At 47.8% G+C, this 21,972-nt stretch overlaps 1 protein-coding gene across 3 annotated transcripts in view; it reads right to left on the bottom strand.

Moving 5' to 3' along the window:
* Window positions 1-21,972, bottom strand: part of EXTL3 (exostosin like glycosyltransferase 3) — a 112,552-nt gene that overhangs the window by 21,469 nt on the left and 69,111 nt on the right. For all 3 annotated transcript variants that reach the window (XM_041480995.1, XM_041480993.1, XM_041480994.1), the window contains one exon: window positions 2,381-5,005. In XM_041480995.1, the coding sequence (XP_041336929.1) occupies window positions 2,381-4,528 (2,148 nt within the window). In that variant the 5' untranslated portion in view covers window positions 4,529-5,005. The remainder of the gene's footprint in view (window positions 1-2,380; window positions 5,006-21,972) is intronic.

Genomic DNA, 21,972 nt, shown 5'->3' on the forward strand with positions numbered 1-21,972 from the left:
CCAAGTCCCTTTCCAGCTCGCCTGAAGCCCCTTTAGGCTCTGGAAGGGGCTCTGAGCTCTCCCAGCCTGGCTCCTCAGAGCAGCTCCGTGGCCTCCTCTGGACTCACTGGAACACTTCCACATCTTTCTGATGCTGGGTTTTCTTCAGTGACCTTCTGGCTTCAGGTGCTTTGATCCTGGATCATGCTGGCACACGTGTGCTGCTGCTGTGCTGCTCCTCAGAGTCAGGTGGTGCCTGGACCCACTTCAATCACAGCCCAAATCCACCTTCATCCCCTTCTCCCCTCCAGTTTCCCCACAAAGCTGTGTGCTTTGGGACCTGAACACGGAGCAATTCCTTGCATCCCAAAGTCAGTGGGAACGTATTTGTTACACAGAGATGCAGCACCACTGGCAGATCTGAGAGAATTGGATATTCCCCATCAAAAGAGCTTTTTTCCCCTCATAAGGAAATCAGAATCACAGCTCCTCACTTAGTCTTTTGACACTGGCACACACTGGCTTATGTCTCCTGCCAATCCCACATCCCCACCTGCTTCTTCCCCTGGTCAGCACATCCCACATCTCAGCCAGGAAGGCTCAAACAGAGCCTCACCTCTGCTCCCAATGTTCTTGTCACCCTTTTCCAGAGCAGACCTTGGGATTTCTCGCTGTCTGATGAAGCCCAGGGAAGTTTTTCATCATCGCCACACCAAACCATCTTTGTAGATCAATGGTACAAACTCCCAACAGGATTAAACACCCAGTCTGGAGATGGGCTTAGCAACAGGGGGATGGATGCCTGGAGGCTGCCCAGGGCTAACCCTCCTGTGAGAAATCCCAGATTGGGGCTCTTTTAAAAACTGGGATTTAGAAAAAGGGGAAGAAAGCAGAGCTATTATCAGACCAACACGCCCCTTCAGAAAGGACCTGGCAGAAACTCTCTGTGAGCCAGCCACTCCACAGTGTCACCACCCAGCTCCCCAAAGCAGGCACACGACAATTCCCTCCTCTGGAACCACACATATTCCCAAATGCTGGTTCCAACATTCCCCACAGCACATCCCCCCCAGCGTGTGGCTCGAAGGTGACACAAAGCAACCCGTGTGTGTCAGATCCCCAAAAAACCAGCAGGGCTCCAACACAACAGATGTGCCAGGTACAAAAAGCCATTATCTTCCATCAACACAAATGCATTTTTCTTTCACAAATAACACCCATTAACAGCTCCAAGGAGAACAATCCCCGCTCCGAAGGAGGACGCGGTTTTTCGGCAGACACAATGCAAAGATTTTGTAGAATTCGCAGGTTCAAAAGCACTAATGTGAAAGATTATTTCGCAATTAACCGAGCAATTTTCTCTCCTCATTGTTCCCGGACCATAAGGGTTTTTAAATGTGAGCAGAAGGATTTATTCATCACAATAATAATAAAAGGAAATATTAAATCAATGAATCTCTTTGCATGCAGCATAAAGCTCGCATTGCTATTAAGCTCAGTAGAGTCCTGTCACATAAACCACACGCAGTTTGTGTATTTAAGCACCATCACCCTCTTTTATTTTTCCCTTCCCTAATTTGTAAGGCATTATCCTTCCATTTGTCCTCTAAACACAAGCAGATTCAGAGCACTCAGTTCTTGTTAGTAGCTCTCTGCCCTTGCTCTATTTATGAGGGGAAATTTATATTTAATTTTGATTTTTAACAATGGCCAGTGAAGACAGTTATGCTGGGATGACAAGGAAGACCTAAAATAAATAAAAATTTGGGGTAGAATTTACTCCTTACAAGCCAATGTCCAAGTGATTACATTTTCATGGGTCTGAAAATGAATGTTGGCTTTTGAAGGTGTCACTTCTTCAGTCTGGCTGAGTTAAAAAAATAATCAACACAAATATATGCAAAAGTCAGCTACAACCTTGGGAGCATGGAAGCTCTCACAGTCACATCAGCCTTGGCTTGTAATTCCTTTTCTGCCATCCCTTGTAACATAAAGTGAGAATTGAGTTTTGAGGTCTTTGCAGCCGACACTAATTCAGCGGGTCCCTCTTTTGTTTTAATAAAAAATTCATCTGGCAAAGTGCAGAAACAGTTACTACTTAGGAATTTATAAGGTGTCAACCGTCCTCACAGGGAGGCACTTAAAGAGCCTAAGCAAAGATTTCCAACGAGCAACAATCTTTAGCTTTACGCATCAAAATTCACATTAGGCTCCTCAAAAGCAATTCGCATTCTCGGAGTGCTAATATCTGGCACCTCTTGTTTTTCTCCACTGATAAAAGTATCCAAAAGAGGTATAGACACCTTCAACCATCCCCCAGGACTGAAGCTGAGCAGACACAGCCAACTCCAACATGCAAACCCCACCACGAACAAGCCCACCGTAGCTACATCTGTCTTACCATGATTGGGACGCCAATGTCCGGCCACAGGAGATCCTCGGAGGGAAGCTTGGGAGAGTTCCACACCACCACAACTTTATTTAAGTAGGGGAGACCATTGAGCCTCTCTAGGGAGTTCATCAACACTTCCTCCCGCTCGTAAGTCAACATCACCACTGTGAACTGCTCCCGTGGGACGTTGCCACCCAAAGCAGCCTGGAACTCCTTCCCAGAGCCACCTGCTCCTCCACCAATTGGTCGAAATCCAGTCCCAGACCCCAAAAATTTTGCTTCTGATGGTAAAACGGGGTCAAAGGGAGTGTAGGGGAAGAGGTGGAAAGGCCCTGGGGCAGAATTCCAATTCCTGTAGATATCCATCGCGGTGAGGGTGAAATTGCGGAGATATTTAGGAGAGGCGTAGGGTGGTTCCGTTTCCACAGGCCCCAAATCAAGGTCACCATTGTCTGCCATATTGGGGTCTGTACCAGCAGCTTTGCCAGAGCGGTGGGGGATCTCCACAGCGGGTTCTTCTCGGATAGGAGCAGCCGGGATTTGGATTCGAGTCCTTATGATAGCTAAGACTGTGCTGAAGACGCTGTCGGAGGTGGAAAAGTAGGTCTCCCACAAGAAGCGGCCCTGCCTCCTCATGGCAAGGAGATCGTTGTCAGAAATGCTTCTCAGAAGAAAGTGCACTTCTGTGATACGTGGCTTTGGTATAATTAAGGCTGCCTCGTTCCACCGGATCACATCATTGTAGGGTAGCTGAACCTGCTCTCCAAGAACCACTGGGATGGCCCCGACTTCCAGAGCCTCAAACAGTCTCATGGTACACCCGGCGGAGATCACTAAATGGGTGTCCCCGGGGGTGATGATCAGTGCAAAAGTAGAAAGCTTCAGTAGCTCTAGTCTGTCTTCCCTTTCTCCACACAGAGCCCACTCAGTGGGCAGACTCGCCTTAGGCTGGTTCTTACACGTGAACTCCACCAGAACAAAGTCCAGCTTGCTGTCCTGAACAGCCTTCAAGGTGGTGATGATCCGGTCGTCGTAGTCGGCCGGGGCGTTGCCTTCGATCTCCTCTTCGAAAGAGCGAACCTCCTGCAAGCTGGAGCGGAGGGACTCGATCTTCTCCCCCTGGAAACTGAACAGGTACTTACGCTTGACTGGCACCTGGGGCGGGATCTCCAGGAAGTTGGGCTCGGACATGGCGTGGACCAGAGGTGATACCACGATGTCAAACCCCGGTCGATACTGGGCATCGTAAAAGGTGGACTGGGCGATCATGGCGCGCCCCGTGCTGATGTTGTAAATGAAGTTCTGAGTTTCCGACTTCCTTGATAGATTGATGATGAGATGGTTGTGTCCATCAGTCCTCCAATATGGCAAAGAGTGCAACTGTTGCTCTAGTTCAGTAGGTTTTGGCATTACGGGCTCTTGCATTTCCCCCACTAAAATTATATACACACAAGCAATATTTGCATTTTCAGTAACATAAACATTAGTTCTGACAGTCGCCTCAAAGGCCTGTTTAATTAAAGGGTCTAAGGAACTACCAAAAGGGTAATCGTCACTGTTGTAGACATAGACTGGAAAGCCAGACGTCAGCGGGCAGCGTGAGTAGTCAAAGCAGTTGTGCAGCCTGCAGTTCCTGTTGGATTTTGGCAGGGGGAAGGTCGCATCGTCCTTGTCTGGCAGCAGCCGGATGGGCAAGGAGAGTTTGGGCTGGTTCTGAGCCATCAGCTCTTTGTAGGAATGCTCAGTCTGACTGATGACGTTCTTCAGCTGCAGCAGGTCCTGCTTGGCATTTTCAATGCTCTTCTTGCAGGCCTCGATCTTCAAGTTGAGCTTGGCGATCTCGCTGTTGAGCTCCTGCCGCTTGGCCTCGAGCTGGAGCAGCTCCTCGCTGACCGACTCGCGGATGCGGCACAGGTCCTGCACGTGCTTCACCTCGCACAGCTCGTTGCCGGTGCGGGGGCCGAAGATGCGCTTGCCGGCATCGTCCGCGTCGTCGATGGTGGTCAGGTAGTAGTGGGCAATGAGGGGGAAGAAAACGAGGATGACAAAGAGGGTGAAGCTAAGCCAGGTGAGCCGGATCCGACTGGACCACCTCAACACCCAGGGCTGGCCTCCGTTCCCCACTCCCCCATTGCGCAACATCGTATAGCCAGTCATGAGTTCCGAAGTCGCCGCGCGCGCAATCACGTTGGATCAGTAGCCATAACCAAAAGAGTTTTTATAGCGAGTCTCTCTAAGGGAAATGTTATTGTGCCTGCTCAACAAGAAGCCAATGGAAGGGGAATTTCATCTTCTTGCCGTGCCGGCGGCTCTTCCACGGTCGTTTTGCTGCAGGCGCAACTTCTGATCCCGTTGGACTTGATCATTGACCTTCTCGCCCACCCCCAGCCCACCCTTGGTCCGCGGGCAACCTTTGCTGGAAGTGTCACAGCGTTGTCATGGTGATTCAGAGTCGCAACCGGCAGAAGAAAAACGCAGTGGGACCGAGCCAAACTCTACCGCTGCTGCCGACATCCTGCATTACCATCCAATGAATATGCAGAGGCAGCAGCCGCTGTGCAGACGGAGCCAGGAGGGACTCGTAGCACTGTCAGTCTCTCTCATCGCTGCTGGGAGGGTGAAGCTCTGCCATTCCTACAAGAGAACAATCACACAGTCAGGCAACACAACCAAAATGACCCATCAGTGACCTAAGACATGGTTAGATTTAAAAGCAATTGTCCTCTCTCAAAAGAACAAGATCTGGGGTGTCACCTGAGAAGGCTATGAGATCCATGAGATGTGGACACACAGCTTTCTCCAGGCACTCTGCTCCTCATTAGGGTTGTGTGGGGTTGCTCCAGACCACACAACCTCCTCAGCCCTGGACCTGGATCCCTGTTTTTCCCACCTGCAAGGCTCACCTCTCCTCACATCCAAACCAGAGGCGCTGATGTACACCTGCTCTCCCTGCCCACCCTGCTGTGATCCCGGGACACAGCAGTGCTGGGAATTTGCACTGCATAACTGAGTGTAATCGCCATTGTTCTGCTCTGGTGACTAGAGTTGATGAGGAATTTTTAGATCAAGTGTTTTGCTTTCATTTCCTGCTGGAAAATTTTGATTCATTGCATGAGAAAGTTTAAAGGGAACGTACTCATGTTGGTTATGATTAACTGGCTGGCTGTACATGAGGGAATTTCTGGTCAACACTGGAAAAGTCGACACCGTACAACAAAGCAAAGATGCTGAAGTTAGGATGTGTTGGGAACCTCTTGGGAGAAATTTTTCCCTGTGGGAGTGAGGAGGCCCTGGCACAGGGTGCCCAGAGAAGCTGTGGCTGCCCTTGAATCCCTGGAAGTGTCCCAGGCCAGGGTGGACGGGGCTTGGAGCAACCTGGGATAGTGGGAGGTGTCCCTGCCCATGGCAGGGGGTGGCACTGGATGAGTTTTAAGGTCCCTTCCCATCCAAACCATTTTGTGATTCTATGAAATTCAGCTCTGACTTAGCTCTAGGCCAATAGATTTAAATCTAGGCCACATCAATATGTTGTCACTAGAAAATCTCCCCTTTTATTGGCATCCTCCAAGGTACTGAAGTTTCTGGGATATTCTTTCATACACTGGACTTCCCACACCACTGATGAATACAGAGCTCAGCTTAGCACCAGCTCCTGCACAGCCTCAAGAGAAGCTCATTCATTTCCGTTTCAATTTTTAATTAGAAGAAAGCCATCCGCGCTGGTGACGGTCATTTTTCACTAAATCTATTTAATAACCCTCTCATCTACTCATCAAGAATTCCCAGAAAGAAGGTGAGGAAGCAAATCTCAGCTGAAAGAGAAATCTGGAAATGGGCCAAAGCAAAAAATTTCACCTTAAAGCAGCAGAGAGAAGTCAGGAGGAATTTTCAGTGTTGTACCCAAGTACACATCAGAGAAAATAAAGGGGAAATTTGATTTTAACCATGAAAAATCATCATGAAGAGGGGAAATATGTGGGGTAATAAAGCACAATCCCCAGGGCTATTGTTACACAGCCATTTGTTGTCACTTACTTAACACCCCATGATTAAATGGGATTTCCATCCCCTCTCACCAAAGTCACCCACAATCCAATTGCACAGCAGAATGAACGCTTAAAAACGGAGGCAGATTTTAAATTCATGACATTGGCAAACAGCAGTGGCGTAAATCTCGGAAAGCCAGGAGGATAAAGGGGCTAAAAAGTCAGCAAAAGGCTAAATCAGCTTTCTTGGATCTTGGCAGCACACGGCTGTGGGCAGATGGGAGGCTCCAGCCTCTGGGACTGCTCTGCCCAGCAGCAGGATTTTAGCAGGCACCAACATGCAACTGAAGGCAAAAAAAAAAAAAAAAAATTAAAAAAAGCTTTTATTTTCTTTTTCTTTCTTTCTTTCCCCCTGCCTTTTCAGGCCCTCTGCAGGAAGTGAAGCTCATGCTGGGTGGGTGTGTGTGCCAGTCCCTGCTATTTCAGGTCTCACGGGGGCTGCAAAGATCCTCCAGTTGCCACCAGTTTTCTGCAAACAGCTGGCCAGGAGATGAGCTGCCCTAATAATGCTTTCCCTGAGAGAAAAGCCAAAGCACACACTCACTTGAACACCACCAGAATCTAAAAATCAGCTTAACTTCAAGGGACACGTGGGGAAAACAAGCTTTGCTGGGGTTTTTTGTTTGGGGTGCCACAGGGTAAGTGGGGTCAAATGCTGCAGGGTGTTGAAATGAAACACAGAAATGAGGGATCATAAATGTGGACACATGGACACGTTGCTTTGGGCTGGTCACAAAAAACTGCAGCCTCAAAGGTAAGACTGCATCAAAATCTTATTCCTTTGTGGTTACTTTGGCTATTTATGAGCTACAATTGGTAATGAAATGGCAAACTGGACTCCCTAAAATGGCAACTGGGGTCCCTGAAAAGCCAAATCCATCACCCCACACCTGATCCTCAGCAGCCCTTCTGCCACAGTGGCTCCTCTGCTCCTTCACTTCCTTGACACAGAGCAAAATTCATCCTCCTCACCTCAAAATATGGGTTGTGAATTAAAAATATCCGTATGCTCAGAAGTCTGAGGTTGCCAATGTGACTCCTTTGCTCTCCTGGAAAACACCACAAGGGAAAAAAGACCAGAGCAGGCTGAGGAGGGATTTAAAATGCACCACACGTGGCTTGGGATTAGCTAAAAGTATGGACTGTCAGTATGAAATATGTGCTGGTGATAAAATGAGCACTTTAAACACACTCCTGGACTCTTCTTCACTATTAAGACTTTATTCCTCATCAACTCAATTGAGCCTGAGGTTGTCACACATTGCCATTAGGACTTATGAAAAAAAAAAGACAAAGTAAAAACCCAATCTGTGGTTTTATCAAGAGAAACTTCAGGGCTGTGTTTATCAGCCCTGGGGAAAAAGGCTGCTGATTTCCCATCGTTCCCAAAAAGAAATTTGGGAGGAGGAGAAGCAGGATAGCTGCTGGGCTTTCCAGCCAACTCATCCCTCTCACTCCCAAACATTATTTAGTTCTTAAAACTCACCAAGCTCCACGCTGAAAACTCTTGTTGATGTTATAGCACAATGTTGCTGCCTGATGGAGCTGATTACACACACACAGAAACAGGTAGGAAGAGCTCTTAGGGGATCAGAAGATCAATAATTAACAGAGCCTCTTCCCAAATGGCAACCTGACTGAATTCTCAGGCACGACAGGTTTGCACACTGCAGCTCCTTCTCCCATGAAACTCAACTGCTCAGAGCACATTGTCAAAGCCTGGGCTGCATTCACAGCTTTCCTCAGCCCCTGTCCAGTAGAATTATGGAAATTACCTGAAGTTCTACCTCTTTTTTGAGCTTCTAGAAATAGCCCAGCTGGTCTGATCTGTGTTTGTGGAGCCATTACTCTGCAAATGTTCAAAGACTTGAGCACACCTACTCCCCTCCCTGCTTACACCTCTGTTATCCATCTCCCTATAAAATTAGGGAAATACTGCTCCTTTCTCAGCATATTTGTGAACAGAGCCTGGAAAATTTAAACTTATGGTCCTTCAGAGCTCAGCAGAGCAATGCACAGCTATGAGGCAGAACATGGTGGCACAGACTGCACTGTGGGGAGGAAAATCCACAGGGATCCTTCTGCACCTGCTAAATCAGTTCCCAAACTCTCTGTGTGCATCCACATTCATCCTGGCTCTCTTTCCTTAAGAAATGAGGGGTCTACAATGTTATCATCCACAAAATTTTGCTGCTCTCATGGAGAACAAACCCACATCTGCCATGCCAGCTCCCTCCTGGCAAACAGACAAGGATTTCAGGGAGTGTGGAAGTGGCTCCCATGCTTTATCTGGGCTTGGAGAGACACATTCTATTGCCAAGTCTCTTTTTCATCAGCATTAGGAATGAAATCAAAGAAAGAAAATAAAAATACAGCATATTTTCCCCTTCAGAACAGGCTGCAGTGGAAGAAAACGAACTCCAAACAACCCATCAGCAATGACAACTTTCTATCTCCTAATGCTCTCAAAGGGAAGGATTACATCCCAAATCTCCCAATCACTTTGGGAACAGGAGCAGTTGAACAAGGAGAACAAATCTATCAGGCGTGCGCTTTAAGGTACAGTTGGTTGGGAGCAGATCCATCAAAGGAGCAGATGGAAAATTCACTCTGAAATCGCACGCAGCAGTCTTAGGGATCACCCTGAGGGATTTGTACCATCTCCAGAGCTCACAGGTACAGAGCAATTCCCCCAGGATAAGATCAATGCTGTTTTATGCACAGGTAAAAGGTCCTGTAATCTGGAAACTTCAGGGATAAACTGCATCCCTGCCTTTAGGGAGTTTAATCCAAAGCAAGGAACACTCTGCACGCTTGCAGCTCCATGCAAACCTGCTTCCAGCCCTTCTCCTCATCCACATGGGCATATGTGGGGCAAAGAGATCCTGGAAAAATGCTCCACGAGCCCCTCCATGTGCTCAGCCTGGAAAAGTGGGAAACCAGATGTGCTGAAGAAGGCAGTGGCTCTAGAAGTAGCATTTGAGGAACTTTGAGTTTTCCACCCTATGTTCTTGGGGAAGAAGGGTGCTCATTCCGGTCACCACAGCACACAAGTGATGTTCTCCTCTCTCCTCCCAGCTGTAGGAAATGATGAGGGAAAAAGCAGGAACAGCCAAAACATCAACACCTGGCTCTGAGCAGGTGGAATGTTGGGGTTTTGGATCATGGATTGGTTTACACCACACCTTTTGGAACCCAGGACATTCCTCTGGCTGCCCTGGATGATTTGAGACCCTGGCAAGGGGCTCAGAGACCTTGGCACAAAGTCAAAAACACCTGTGCCTTCGATTTTAGCCCATGGAAAAAACTACCAACTTTGTGTGAAGATTTACAAGCCACAAGAGCTTGGGGTTTTAGAAAGGGGGCTCAAGAGGCAAGATGGAAGAATATGGGCGTGTCCTGTTGTTCTTCTCCTTCTTGTCCTCCATCTTCTGCTGGGATGGTGACACTTCTGGATTGGTTTAGAATATAGACAGACTGTCTAACACAGGTGATAGCTATTGGAAAATTATTGTAAATTGAGTACATGTAGTTCTTAGTATAAAAAGTTAACACCACCCCAAGGGCAGGCAGTGTGCCACAACCAGACCTGCAGGACAGATCTCACAGGTCAGAGAAAGAATGTAATAGATCAGAAAAAATAAACAACCTTGAAAAGCAGAACCAACGAATCTCAGTTCTTCAGTCACAGGGCTGGGGAAAAAGAGACTTTCTGACACCTCGGGGTCATCTCAACACAGAAACCCGAGACACATCAGGTCTGGTGGCAACAGACAGGGTTTAGCTGTTTCAAAGGGAGAAAAGGATCATCCAGCAGGACTTAGGAGGGCTCAGGGGAAGAGCTTTAAATAGGATTTGAAGGAGGATATAAGGCCAACAGATATCCAAAACTCACTGGACAATGCCTAGGTTCAGAGACATCCCGAGGTCCCCTCCCACCTAAATGATTGTATGGCTGTGTCCAGGCTCCCAGGTGGCAGCAATTCAGAAATATGAGGAGAAACCTGGAGGTAAGATGTGCTGGGCCTGCCCCCAGCTCTGACACCACCTCTCTCCAGCCCCCAGGGGAAATCAGACACCCCCAGGCCTCCATCTCTGTCTCCACAAGCAAAGGTGACCTCAAACACTCAAGGCAGACGAGTGAAGAACTGAGTCTGGCTCTCAGCTTTGTGTTCTCATCTGGGCACTGGGACATGGGTGTGCTCCAGGAGATGCTCAGCGTTGAGAAAACACAGAAACTTCTCCCCCAGGTGCTCACAGGTACCTGAGCTCTGCCCTCTGCCAAAGGCTGCCCCCGCTCCTCGGCCGAGCTCAGCCGAGTGCTTCACAACACTCATTTATTCTGATGAAATCCTGGAGACAGCAAAACCACATCCTGGTTTTAGAGAGCAGGTAATGGAGGTGTGGAGAAACAACCTGCCCAAGGTCACTTGAGAAGCCAAGCCAGCTCAGGATTCTCTGCACATCTCCTCGTCCTGTCTGCAAGACCATCCATCTTCCCAGCTGCTTCTTCCAGTGGATTCTTTCTCCAGTGCTTTCTGCTTTTTGCATAATGCATTGTGAAATCTACTTTACATATAGAGCTTTTAGCTCTTAAATTTATTATTTAGTGTTGTTTCCTGGTAATAAACCAGTCACAGTGTTTTATTTATTCTTCCAGGCTGTACACAAGCACTTCTCTGCTCAAAGGAACATCCAGCTTAGGAGCAAATCCTTCTGTGTCCTGTGGGATGGAGTGGCAGAAAATCCTGGATGCAAAGTTCACCCCTCTCCTCTCCAAAGCTCAGAGCAAGGGATCACAGGGCAGAATTTTCCAAGAAAGCTGGAAAATCCCTAAAACCACCGTGGTTGATGTTGTAGTGCTCACCACATTCCCACTTAAAAAGTGCTGAAGATATTTTGGGACGTGGGAAGCAAACCAAGGATGCTCCAGGATGCAGTGGCACAAGCTTTTACTCGCTTCTAAAAGGGATAAATTAGGTGTGGGAGGAAGCAAAGCCTCTCTTTGCTTTTACCTTGAAGTAATTAATGAACAAGAACTCCCTTGAGGTTAAACCACAGCCAAGAGCCGGGCGCTCCCCGTCACATGAGAGAAGCAGGAGGAGGTCAACACCAGGCAGGAAGAGAGGGCTGGTTTCCCAAACACTGACTCCATGAGACAACTCAAACCCTTGGTATTCTTTGTGGTTTCCAGCCCTAGATAGCTCAGGCACGTTATTTTCCCCAAGGCAAAACCACAAGCCTCTCTCACCTCCTTAAAACGCCCTCGTTGCTGCTCCCACAGCAGGAAATAAACACGTTCAGGCTCCTGCTCTCTGACAGAAGCTTCAGGTCATAATTAAGCAGAAATTTAAAAGTTTCATTGTCCTGGGGAAGTTATCAGGAAAAACTGCTTGAAAAGCACAGAATCATATGGAGTGTTTAACAGCATCTCACTCAGCAGGGTAGGTTTCTATGGAAAATAATCCATCTGTGTGGGGTTTATGGAAAGTTTGCCCCTTTCCTGCACACAGGGAATAAACCAGTTGTGGAGACTGAGCACCTCCACTGAGAGGCCTCCAACAAACATGAAATCACACAGATGGTTTCACGTGCACCTCAGGGGGCAAGGAGGCAGCTCAGCACTGAGTCCTCACTACCCAGGGACACCGGGAAATTCACATCCAGGGAAAGCCAAGAGAAACCTGGGAGCCCTGGCTGCTACATCTGAGCAAGGTACAGTGACATTCATCAGGGCCACTTGGCGTACAGTTGACAAATCAACCAGCTCCAAATGTACCTTCCCTCCCTGAAACAGCTCCTCCACCTGCTCCCATCTTATCCCTGCTGTTGTGTCCAGCTCCTCCCTCCTCTCTTGGCTGCATGGGGTGGGCACCCACCCACAGCCTCAAGCTGAGGGTCTTCTGCTTTTTTTGGAGATGTTTCATCACCACCTAAATGGGAGCTGTTCTGTTCCAGACAGCCTGATCAATCACACCAGAAAAATTAAATCACCTGTATTTATACAGCAGGTAGGGTTTTATCCCACACAGTTGATTGCAAAGCAAGCTGGAAATTCAAATCCCAGAATGGTTTGGGAGGGAAGGAACCTGAAAGACCATCCCATGCCAACTCCTGCCATGGGCAGGGACACCTTCCACTGAGCCAGGTTGATCCAAGCCCTGTCCAACCTGGTCTTGGACACTTCCAGGGATCCAAGGGCAGCCACAGCTTCTCTGGGCAACCTCTGCCAGGGCCTCACCACCTTCCCAAGGAACAATTCCTTCCCAATATCCCATCCATCTGGCAGTGGGAAGCTATTCCCTGTGTCTTGTCCCAAGTCCCTCTCCAGTTCTCCTGGAGCCCCTTTAGGCCCTGCAAGGGGCTCTGAGCTCTCCCTGGATCCTTCTCTTCTAGAAGTGAACACCCCCAGCTCTCCCAGCCTGGCTCCAGAGCAGAGAGGCTCCAGCTCTTGGAGTGTCTCTGTATATCTCCATTTCTCCCTCCTGAGCAAAGCTGAACCAGGGCTTGGAGCAACCTAGGGCAATGGAAGGTATCCCTGCCCAAGGCAGGGAGTGGAACAAGGTGGGCTTTAAGGTCCTTCCCACCCAAACCATTCTGGGATTCTATAAAACCTAACAAAGGTTCCTGCAGGACACTCCACTCCACAAGACTTGCAGATGTGGACGTGGCCCAAAACTTCAGAACACCCCCAGAAGACAGAACACAGCACAGGAGGTTTGTGTGTGTGCCCCTAAAAAAGTCATGAACCAGCAGCAGAGTGGATGATAGGAGAGTGGAAGCAGCAGCACAATCCAGGGTAATTGAATTCCCATAAAGCTTGGATTTGGGATGCTGGATCATGGATCATTCAATACATGCTCTGCTCTGCCTTGTCACTGGTGCCCAGTGCTTCCCTTCCAAGAGATCAGAAACACAATAAAAAAAACCTCTTCTCAAGCTGTTCCTGGCTGCTCCTTCCAAGACCACTCCTTGGAAAAGGCAGGAGGGGAGATGGCAAACCCCACTCAGCACATGCATCCAGCATGGAGACTGCTCCTACCGAGACAGGAAGGTAGAAAATATCCAGAAGATGCTGGGGGCAGATGTAGCAATAACAGCAGTTAGGAAGGGCAAAGTGACACTGTTCTGTTTATTGGAAGGCTAAGAGAGAGGTCAGGCAATGAGGGATCCAAGGAACCTGACCAGAGCTGGAGGTGAAGGAAGGAATTAACTTTTCAGCTGCACAAGGTGGATTCAATCACCGAGTGAGATGAGATGGGTTTTGGAAAGCCACGGGTTATAAAAGTTAAGTTGAGGGTTAGATGGAGCCTGCAGAGAATAAATTGATCAATTTAAGACCTACTCACCAAATATTCAATAATGCAGCATTGACCAAAGGAGGTCTCTGCTCTGCAGCAGCACCCTCCTGCCCCAGGCTTGTGCTTGTGCTTCACACCTCTGAGATGGCCACTTGTGAGAAATGCTTTAGGATCCTTCCAAGTCAGAGGTGATTCTGCCTGCTCCCAGGGCTGGGAACTCAGGGATATTAGCAAGAATACAGCAGGACTTTCAGTTTAAGGGCTGCAAACTTAATGAGCAAACACAGCACTTCTTTTGACCTCAAAAATTACTTTTTAGGATAAAAGAGAGGTCTTAAAAAAAAAAAAAAAGGCACGATGAAATGCTTCAACCAATGGCACTACTGCATGGAGCCTCTTCCTTAGCATCCCAGAGCAGATGTGCTGCACTCAAAATGTCTTTGTCTATTAAAACTGTGTCAGCTTCAGAGACTCCAAAACTCCCTGTGGCATAAACAGAATTTCTAATGAACAGCTGCAGGATACAGGAGTGGCCGCACAAAATGCAGCTGCTGAGATTGTTTTCTTTGCCCCCCTCTCTCACCAGCTTTTTCCTGCTGTCCAAATCCCACTTCCACCCATTTGGGTCTCACAGCTCTGCTACCTCAGTGTTCCTTCTGCACCCTCCACACATCTCCTGGTCCAAAAGAACCCTCGACCTCTCTCCTGCTGGAGTTTTGCTGCTGCTTTCCCTGCTCGCACCAAGGAAGTGCAAAAGGGACAAATTAAGGAGAAAAACGTTATCATGCCAAACCCTGTAATTCCAGAGAACAAGAGCAATCCTCGGGGAAGGATTTATCCTGAGTAAATTGAAACTCACTAATAGATTTTTTTAGCTCCCACGCTGCCTCGCAGACCAAGGCACCAAAGCATGGCTCTCCTCGTGTGAGCACTTTCAAAATGCCTTTGAAACCCAAAATTTGTCAAGCTTAAAGCCTGGTCCAAATGCACTTCCCAGCTGCTCTCCTGAATTTAATGGTGTCCTCTTAGTTGGAGAAAGAGCTGGAATGATTATTTAGTCAAGTGCTTGTAATGACCCTGCAATGCTCAGCATGGTATTTTGAGAAAAATATCTGTGGTGCCAACGTGCCCCACGTGAGTTTTGGGAACAGCAGCACAAACAAAGCTGAATCCTTACTGCTTGATACCTTCAGTTTTCCATGGGGTTCTCCAGTACCCCATAAAGAGCCTCAGTTCCCTATTTCCAGAGCATTTATACAGAGTTACTGCTTTGGTGAGCTCCATCCCTCAAATCTGAGTAGAAAGAGCTGATGGATTCAACAGTTATTGGAAGACTAACGGGTAAGAGCAGATGCCAAAGCCCTGTTTTATTAGAACCCTCTGACAACATTAAAGAGCATCTAGTTCTAAGCAGTGTGTCTTTTTAAGGAAATTTTTATTAACTGGAATCGAACATGAAAGCCAATTAATACCTTGTGGCTTTGAGACAATCTGTCTGTTGCAATCACAGCGAGTCCAAATGCTTCAGCCACGAGTGGTGAGACTGCTGCTGTCACTGAGCACCTCAAAGCAGCCAAGTTTTTGCAGAGTTAGTGGTTTAACAGCTCTCCTGGACTGGCAGCAGGATTTTCAGGACAGAGCTTGCTCGTAGGGCTTTGAATAGTTCACACCACAAATGTGATTCCGTGGCCAGGAGGGGAAATTCCCAGAGGAACCATCGATATTGTGGGTACACCCTGCTCTCCAGAGAGCACCCAAATAACCTTCACCACTGCCTGCCCACAGCACAGGGTGGAGGGAACCCAAATGTCAGCAGAGAGGGCACATTTGGGAAGGCTGGAGCTCCTTTGGCTCCCGAATCCTCCAGGCAGGAATCTCCGACACACAACAGCTATTTTTGGAGGGAAGAGGGGCCAAATGTCCTCAGAGCAGCTCAAAAAACGGGCCACAGTGCCAGCACAAGGCTCATGCAGATGAAGGAACTGCTTCCAACACAAGCTGCTGTCTCCCAGCCACCATCCCAAAGATCAGACCGGTTCCAGCTCACGGAACTGGCTCCAGCTCACTTCAGGGACCGTTTGGAAAATAGATGGTGAGAGGTGCTAATGGATGAGCAATCCACAAACGCCTCTTCTGGCCATTCCCAGCAGTTATTTTGGACAGAAGAGCCAACCCCAGCACCTCAAGCTGTGCCATCTCACTCTCATCTCAGCGCTGGAGCCACGAATGGTTCTGATTGCACAAAATTTCCCTGAGGGACAGCAGAACTCCCTTCCTTCCAGCCTCACATCATCCCAGGCTGGACAGTGTGTGAGATTTCTATTGCCACCCACTTCACCAAGGCTGCTGCTGGTGGCCAGAGGAAACACCCGATGGCCAGCCAGGAAAAGGGGAGCCATTCCCAGGGGCTGGGAAAGCTGCTGGCAAACACAGCTCCACTGTGAACGTGCCACGAGGAGGGACATGAAGGCACCGGCCTGGAACAAAGTCATAAGGTGGGCACAAAATTCACAACTCAATTTGGCCTCTGTAGAGAATCCAAAAAAAAAATATTAAGGAAGCACTAGGATGGCTGTATTAGATCAAGCCAATGATCCATTCCCTTCAGCCCCTCACTCCTCATTTCCAGCCACGTTGGTGTAAAATAACCATAAATCAGAGTCATGGAACAGTTTATTCAGGACAACTTCCCCCAAACCATTAACAAACAGGAGTTGTAGGAGCCCTTGAAGAACAACAGCTGTCCACCAAAATATCTTCTTTTTTTTTTTAAGCAATCAATCACAGACATTCTCAATAGTAGAGAGTCTGAGCTGTTAAAAAAAAAGTGGGGGGAAAGGAAAAACACACCAAGCACTCAGTTCCACAGCTTCCTGCAGCAGCAACTTGCACAGATGAGCTCTGCAAGTTGCCCAGAGAAGCTGTGGCTGCCTCTGGATCTCTGGAAGTGTCCAAGGCCAGGATGGACAGGGCTTGGAGCAGCCTGGGATAGTGGGAAGTGTCCCTGCCCATGGCAGTGGGGTGGAATGGGATGAGCTTTCTTTCCCATCCAAACCATTCTGTGATTTTAAGGGATTTCCTTTCACCAGCTTCAAACCCAACCCTTTCTAATTCAGTCCCTGCTCCCTTCTCCAGCATTACACACATCCACAGGGATATGGAATGGCAGGACTTACACCCAAATCCCAGCAGATCCAAAGGAACAACAGTCCCAAAGCCACCACGGGAACAAGAAGTGCCACCTTACCTTCTCCAAGCTGCCTGACATCCCACCACATGCTCCTTTCTGCACCAGGCAGTACAAATCTTTTCAATCCTGGCAGCCAGCAGAGTTGGCAGGGAAGCAGAAATACAAGGATCCTACTGCCAAGGGATAATTCCAGCACAAATCTGCACTTCTGCTATTGTCTGCCCCTTCCTGATGGACACCCTGGTTCTCCAGAACACTCCTTTTGTGGAGCAGCCCTCCCTCTCTTTTATCCAGCATCCTCTCTAACATCTTTGTTCTGTTCCTATTCCACTCATTTCCCAAATTTGTGCCTAGTTTCCATTTTTTTTTTTTTAATTGCTCTCAATATGTCACTCTATATTAGTCAACAGCAGATTTATTTAAACGTGTCAATGCTGTTGCTTAGCAGATCTGACTGTGCTTTACCATTTCAGCCTCCTTCAGAGTCACATGTTCCCCTTCCCAGAGCTCCCCAGCATGTTTGGATCACCAGGAAGTTTGAGGAAAACAAAAACAAAGTCTGATTATAAAGGCAGGCCACTGGCCTGTCTGGGAAAGCTTCAGGAAAACAAAACAAAAAAAAAAAAAAACAACTCAAAAAACAAGCAAGAAGAGGAATTCTGCCCCAAAACCCACATGATTTTATTTCTCCATTAGGAAGCAGCACCAGGTTCTGGTTTTCTTCCATTTTCTACTTTTTACCCACGAGTTTCAATAGGAGTAATCAAGTAAATGATCACCCAGAGCTCTGGAAAGGGTCTGATATGGAGCCAGTATCAGCTTTCCCCTGCAGCAGCTAATTTTAGGAAATGGTCTTCAACCACTCTATAAAAGGCTGGGAACACCCAGGTGAGAGCATGTTCTGACCTTTGAAATTAGATTTGTGTCTTTGCTGAGGCAGAGAGAGAAGATAATGTGCAGCTAAATCCCCCACAGGAGGTTTTCAGCTCAGGCTATCCGAGCTCCCCACAGTGATGGTGTTGATTTGGCCACTGCCCCCAGATTCCAACTTGCACATTCACAGCTCAGTAACTGGAGAGCCCAGTGGCTCCAAGCAGCATCAGCTCCACACATAAACTGTGGCACAGCTGTCCCAAAATGCTGATGGAATCATGGAATCACAGAATCATCAAAGTTGGAAAAGCCCTCTGAGATCACTGAGTCAAACTCACAGACCAGTGCTGCCAAGCCCACCCTAAACCATGTCCTACAATTCTTTATGAAACATAAAGACTAAGCAAAACCAAGGAAACATCACCCTTCTGTGATCCACTGAAGCAGAACAACCCCAAACTCCCAAGAGCACCCCAAAACCTGCTGTGTGGCCACCAGCAGATGTCAAATCTGCACATTCATCAGGGTTCTGACTGTGAGATCATCTCCACGACTTGGCTCCACTCCAGGTGCATTTCCCACATTGCCCCTAAGCTAACCTCATCTTCTGCCCCAAAATCTGCAGCTCAACCACCACCTTGCATCCCTCCCATCCAGGCTGGTTTAGAATCCCAGAATCTCAGAGTGGTTTGGGTTGGAAAAGACCTTAAGGCTCATCTCCTTCCAGTGGGGATGCCACTCACTAGATCAGGTTGCTCAGGGCCCCATCCAACCTGGCCTAGGGGGAATTAAATCCCAGAAACTGATGCCATCAACACCATCTCCAGCAGCTGCTAATTCCACATTCAGAGGGCAGATCACATCCAAGAAACCGGGTTCACAACCTTGGGAATTGATACCACAACCTGAGACAGCCCAGCTGAAGACAAATCCCACAGCAGGACCTGCCAGAACGGCTGCTGATGGGTTTCCAAAAATAACCCAGTCCCCTTTCCACGGTGCCTGATGTCCATTTACTTACAGCCACCTAAAAATAGCCCTTCCCGTTCGGATCGATGACGGGAGCCGACAGAAGTGAAAGGAGCTCATCACTCCACAAACACAGGACTAAAGGAGATAAAATACTTTGGAAATGCAGCATAGGGAACAATCCTGCTCTGGCCCCGAGACAGCCAGCTGGATGGGTTTAATGATTCTTCTCCAGCACCAGCTGTGATTGAATTTATTTCCATTTGGTGTGATTAAAAAGAAAAGAGATAGATAAAAGGGAGAACAAAAAGTCCAAGATTTCAAAAGACACTAAAAATAAAATAGTTTGTGTGCGCTTGGCACCCTACCTTGACAGTTTTTATATGTGTCAGCCAAGCTCAATAACCCAAAAGGAAGGCACGAGTCCTTTATAGGTGAGGAAACAAAGGCATGGAAATGTTAAAATACCAATTCAATCATCAATAACATCAACAGCAGGGACAGGTTTAAAGGGCAGGCATTCCTGAGGCACCTGCCTACATCCATGCCCAAAGATCCCTGTGTATTTACTCTTTATGGAGCCATTTTAATTGTTTCCATTGCCTGGCAAGTGCAGATCGATGCTGAGGAGTTCAGTGGCTCCTCACCACCAGTTCCAGTCCATTTAGTTGATCAAAGGTTTCACAGAGCCTGTTCACACCTCGCGGGGAAAAGGCACTTCCTCAAAATTCCAACGTACAAGTTTAGCAGCAGGAGGCCTGAAATTAATCCCTTCATTTAAACATTAACAACTTTTAAGTGTCTCTAAGCAATTGTGAGGGCTTTATTAGAGAAGGCAATGAAAGCTCTCGTGAGCAGCCAAATCAAGAGGAAGCCAAGGTTACCTGCACTCACTGAGTATTAATTTTGACAGCACAAACTCACCCTGAAAAAAGTTTGTTCCTGGAATAAAGAGGACAGCAACACCTTGCTGCCAGCTGAAGTCTGTGGGCAGGGACGGATGGAGCAAATCCTCCTGGAATCCATCCCCATGGCCATCAAGGGTAAGAAGATGTGATGCGGGCAAACTCAACCTCATTGATTTGTCTTCTGAAACCATCCTTGGCAGATGTTGATTACCTTGACAGAAGCAAGGTTTCTGATGTAGCCTCCTGTGTGGCTAATCAGTAGGAAAACCAATGACTGGAACAGGAGCCTGGAGAGCTGGTGGACCCTCCAGCCCAGCACAGTCAAACCTCAACTGGACAAAGCCTCGAGCAATCCCATCTACCTCTACCACAAGCAGGACATTGAATTAGAGACTTCCAAAGATCCCTTCCAAATTCCTTTGTTCTACAACTCACATAAATGCCAGAGAGAAGGTGGAAACCTTTCCTGGAGATATCTGAACTCGATAAAGCTGTAATGGGTAATAAAAATAACTCTTGGTAAGTTTTTCATTGGATGTATGAGCTGGTAGCAGCGAGGAGCCTTCCTGCACACTGTGCTTCCCTCTCTCCAGCATTTACCTCAGGACACAGGAATACATCTCTTCAGTTAAGTTAATCTCTTCACTTTCACCACTTTCACACTAAAATGCAACATGTTTTGGTGGCATTGTAGGACTTAATACTTGTAGGAGGTGATAAAAGATTCATGAGAGCAACACTGTGAGATTAAATGAGTTGGGCTCATTTAAGGGACAGTCTTTTAAGGACCAGCTCTGCTCAACCACTAGACATTTCCCCAAATCCTTCCATGTATCCAGCCTGCAGGGAGATACAGAAGGTGTGCACATCCCACCCTGGATCCTGTCTGGTTGCTGTAGTGGGAGAAAAAAATCATGGATTAGATGCTGTCTGAATTGCAGATGTCACCAGGTTTGGCCTTTTTTTTAATGCCTCCCTGTTACTGGAAAGTAACTATTGAGTTTCACCAAAGTCAAAAGCTCCTCTCAGGTTCATTTCCCTTTCAGCTGCTCCAACAACTGTCTTGCCAAAATCCATAGAAGACAAAATCTATAGTTCCTAGGATTCACATTTTGAAATGGCTCCATATGCAGAGCAAAGGTTTCACCTTTAAGACACTCTTGCAAGGCACACAGCTATCCTCCTGACTTTGCTGGTCCTGATCCAGATGGGAAAAAAAAATCCCAAAGCACAAGTCAGTTTTTTTGCTGACCAGGATTACCTGGCTTAGTATCAGCAGCCTTCAAGGACATGGTCTAACACACCCGAGTGGAAATCACCAGTGCTGCATGCAGCTCCCTTAAATCCTCTAAGCCTCTGCTTCTCTAACTGCTGATAAACTCACTTTCAGACTATTTTCATAAAACTGAAGGTCAGCAAATAATTTGCTAATTAAATCTGTCACATAATTCTCAGCCTGATGCGTAACTCAAGCCAGCTCCACCGAGCAGAGCGGCAGGCAGGGGTCAGCTGCCTGCTCTGAGGTGTGACAGGGCTCTGGGGTCACCAGGCCTTGGTGACAGATTCCTCAGAGCCACATCTTGCAGCAAGCCGTGTTCTGCAGCCCCTCCAAGCCCTGCACCCAGCTCTGCACAGTCTGTCCATGTTTAGTGACCTGTTCTTGCTTTGATGCATCCCTTGGCTCTGCACAATTCGTCCTCCTCCAGCAGCTCAGAAGTCGCCCCTTGCCCAGGATGGCTTTGCAGATGAAGGGTGAGACCTTGCACTGATCAATTCCCAGGATCTAAAATGATCCTGACTCTTTTCAAAGTCACTCTGAAGAAACACAACAGTTCTGCCCCCCAAAAAGTCTCCAGTCTCAGGAGGTTGTTCTGTTTTCAACCAGAGGAGGGCAACCACACACGTTGACAACAGGCAGCATCCTTCTGCCTGATACAGAAAAATGCACTTTATTCCCATTCCCAACCACCAGAAGAGTTGTCTCATCCTTCCCACTGTGCCTTATTTATGTCTACTCCCCTCCTTGTGATATTTAAAGAGCATTCCCCATACAGAATCACAGAATTACAGAAAGGTTTGGGTCAGAAAGAACCTTAAAAATCATCCAGTCCCACCCCCCGACATGGGCAGGGACACCTTCCACTGTCCCACATTGCTCCAAGCCCCATCCAACCTGGTCTTGGACACTTCCAGGGGATCCAAGGGCAGCCACAGCTTCTCTGGGCACCCTGTGCCAGGGCCTCACCACCTTCTGAGTAAGGATTTTGTTCCTAAAATCCAGCCCAACTGCCCTCTGTCAGTTTAAACTAGCAGA

This window comes from Pyrgilauda ruficollis, unplaced genomic scaffold, assembly GCF_017590135.1.
Source record: "Pyrgilauda ruficollis isolate IOZ18807 unplaced genomic scaffold, ASM1759013v1 scaffold54, whole genome shotgun sequence".
In the NCBI taxonomy this organism is placed as follows: Eukaryota; Metazoa; Chordata; class Aves; order Passeriformes; family Passeridae; genus Pyrgilauda; species Pyrgilauda ruficollis.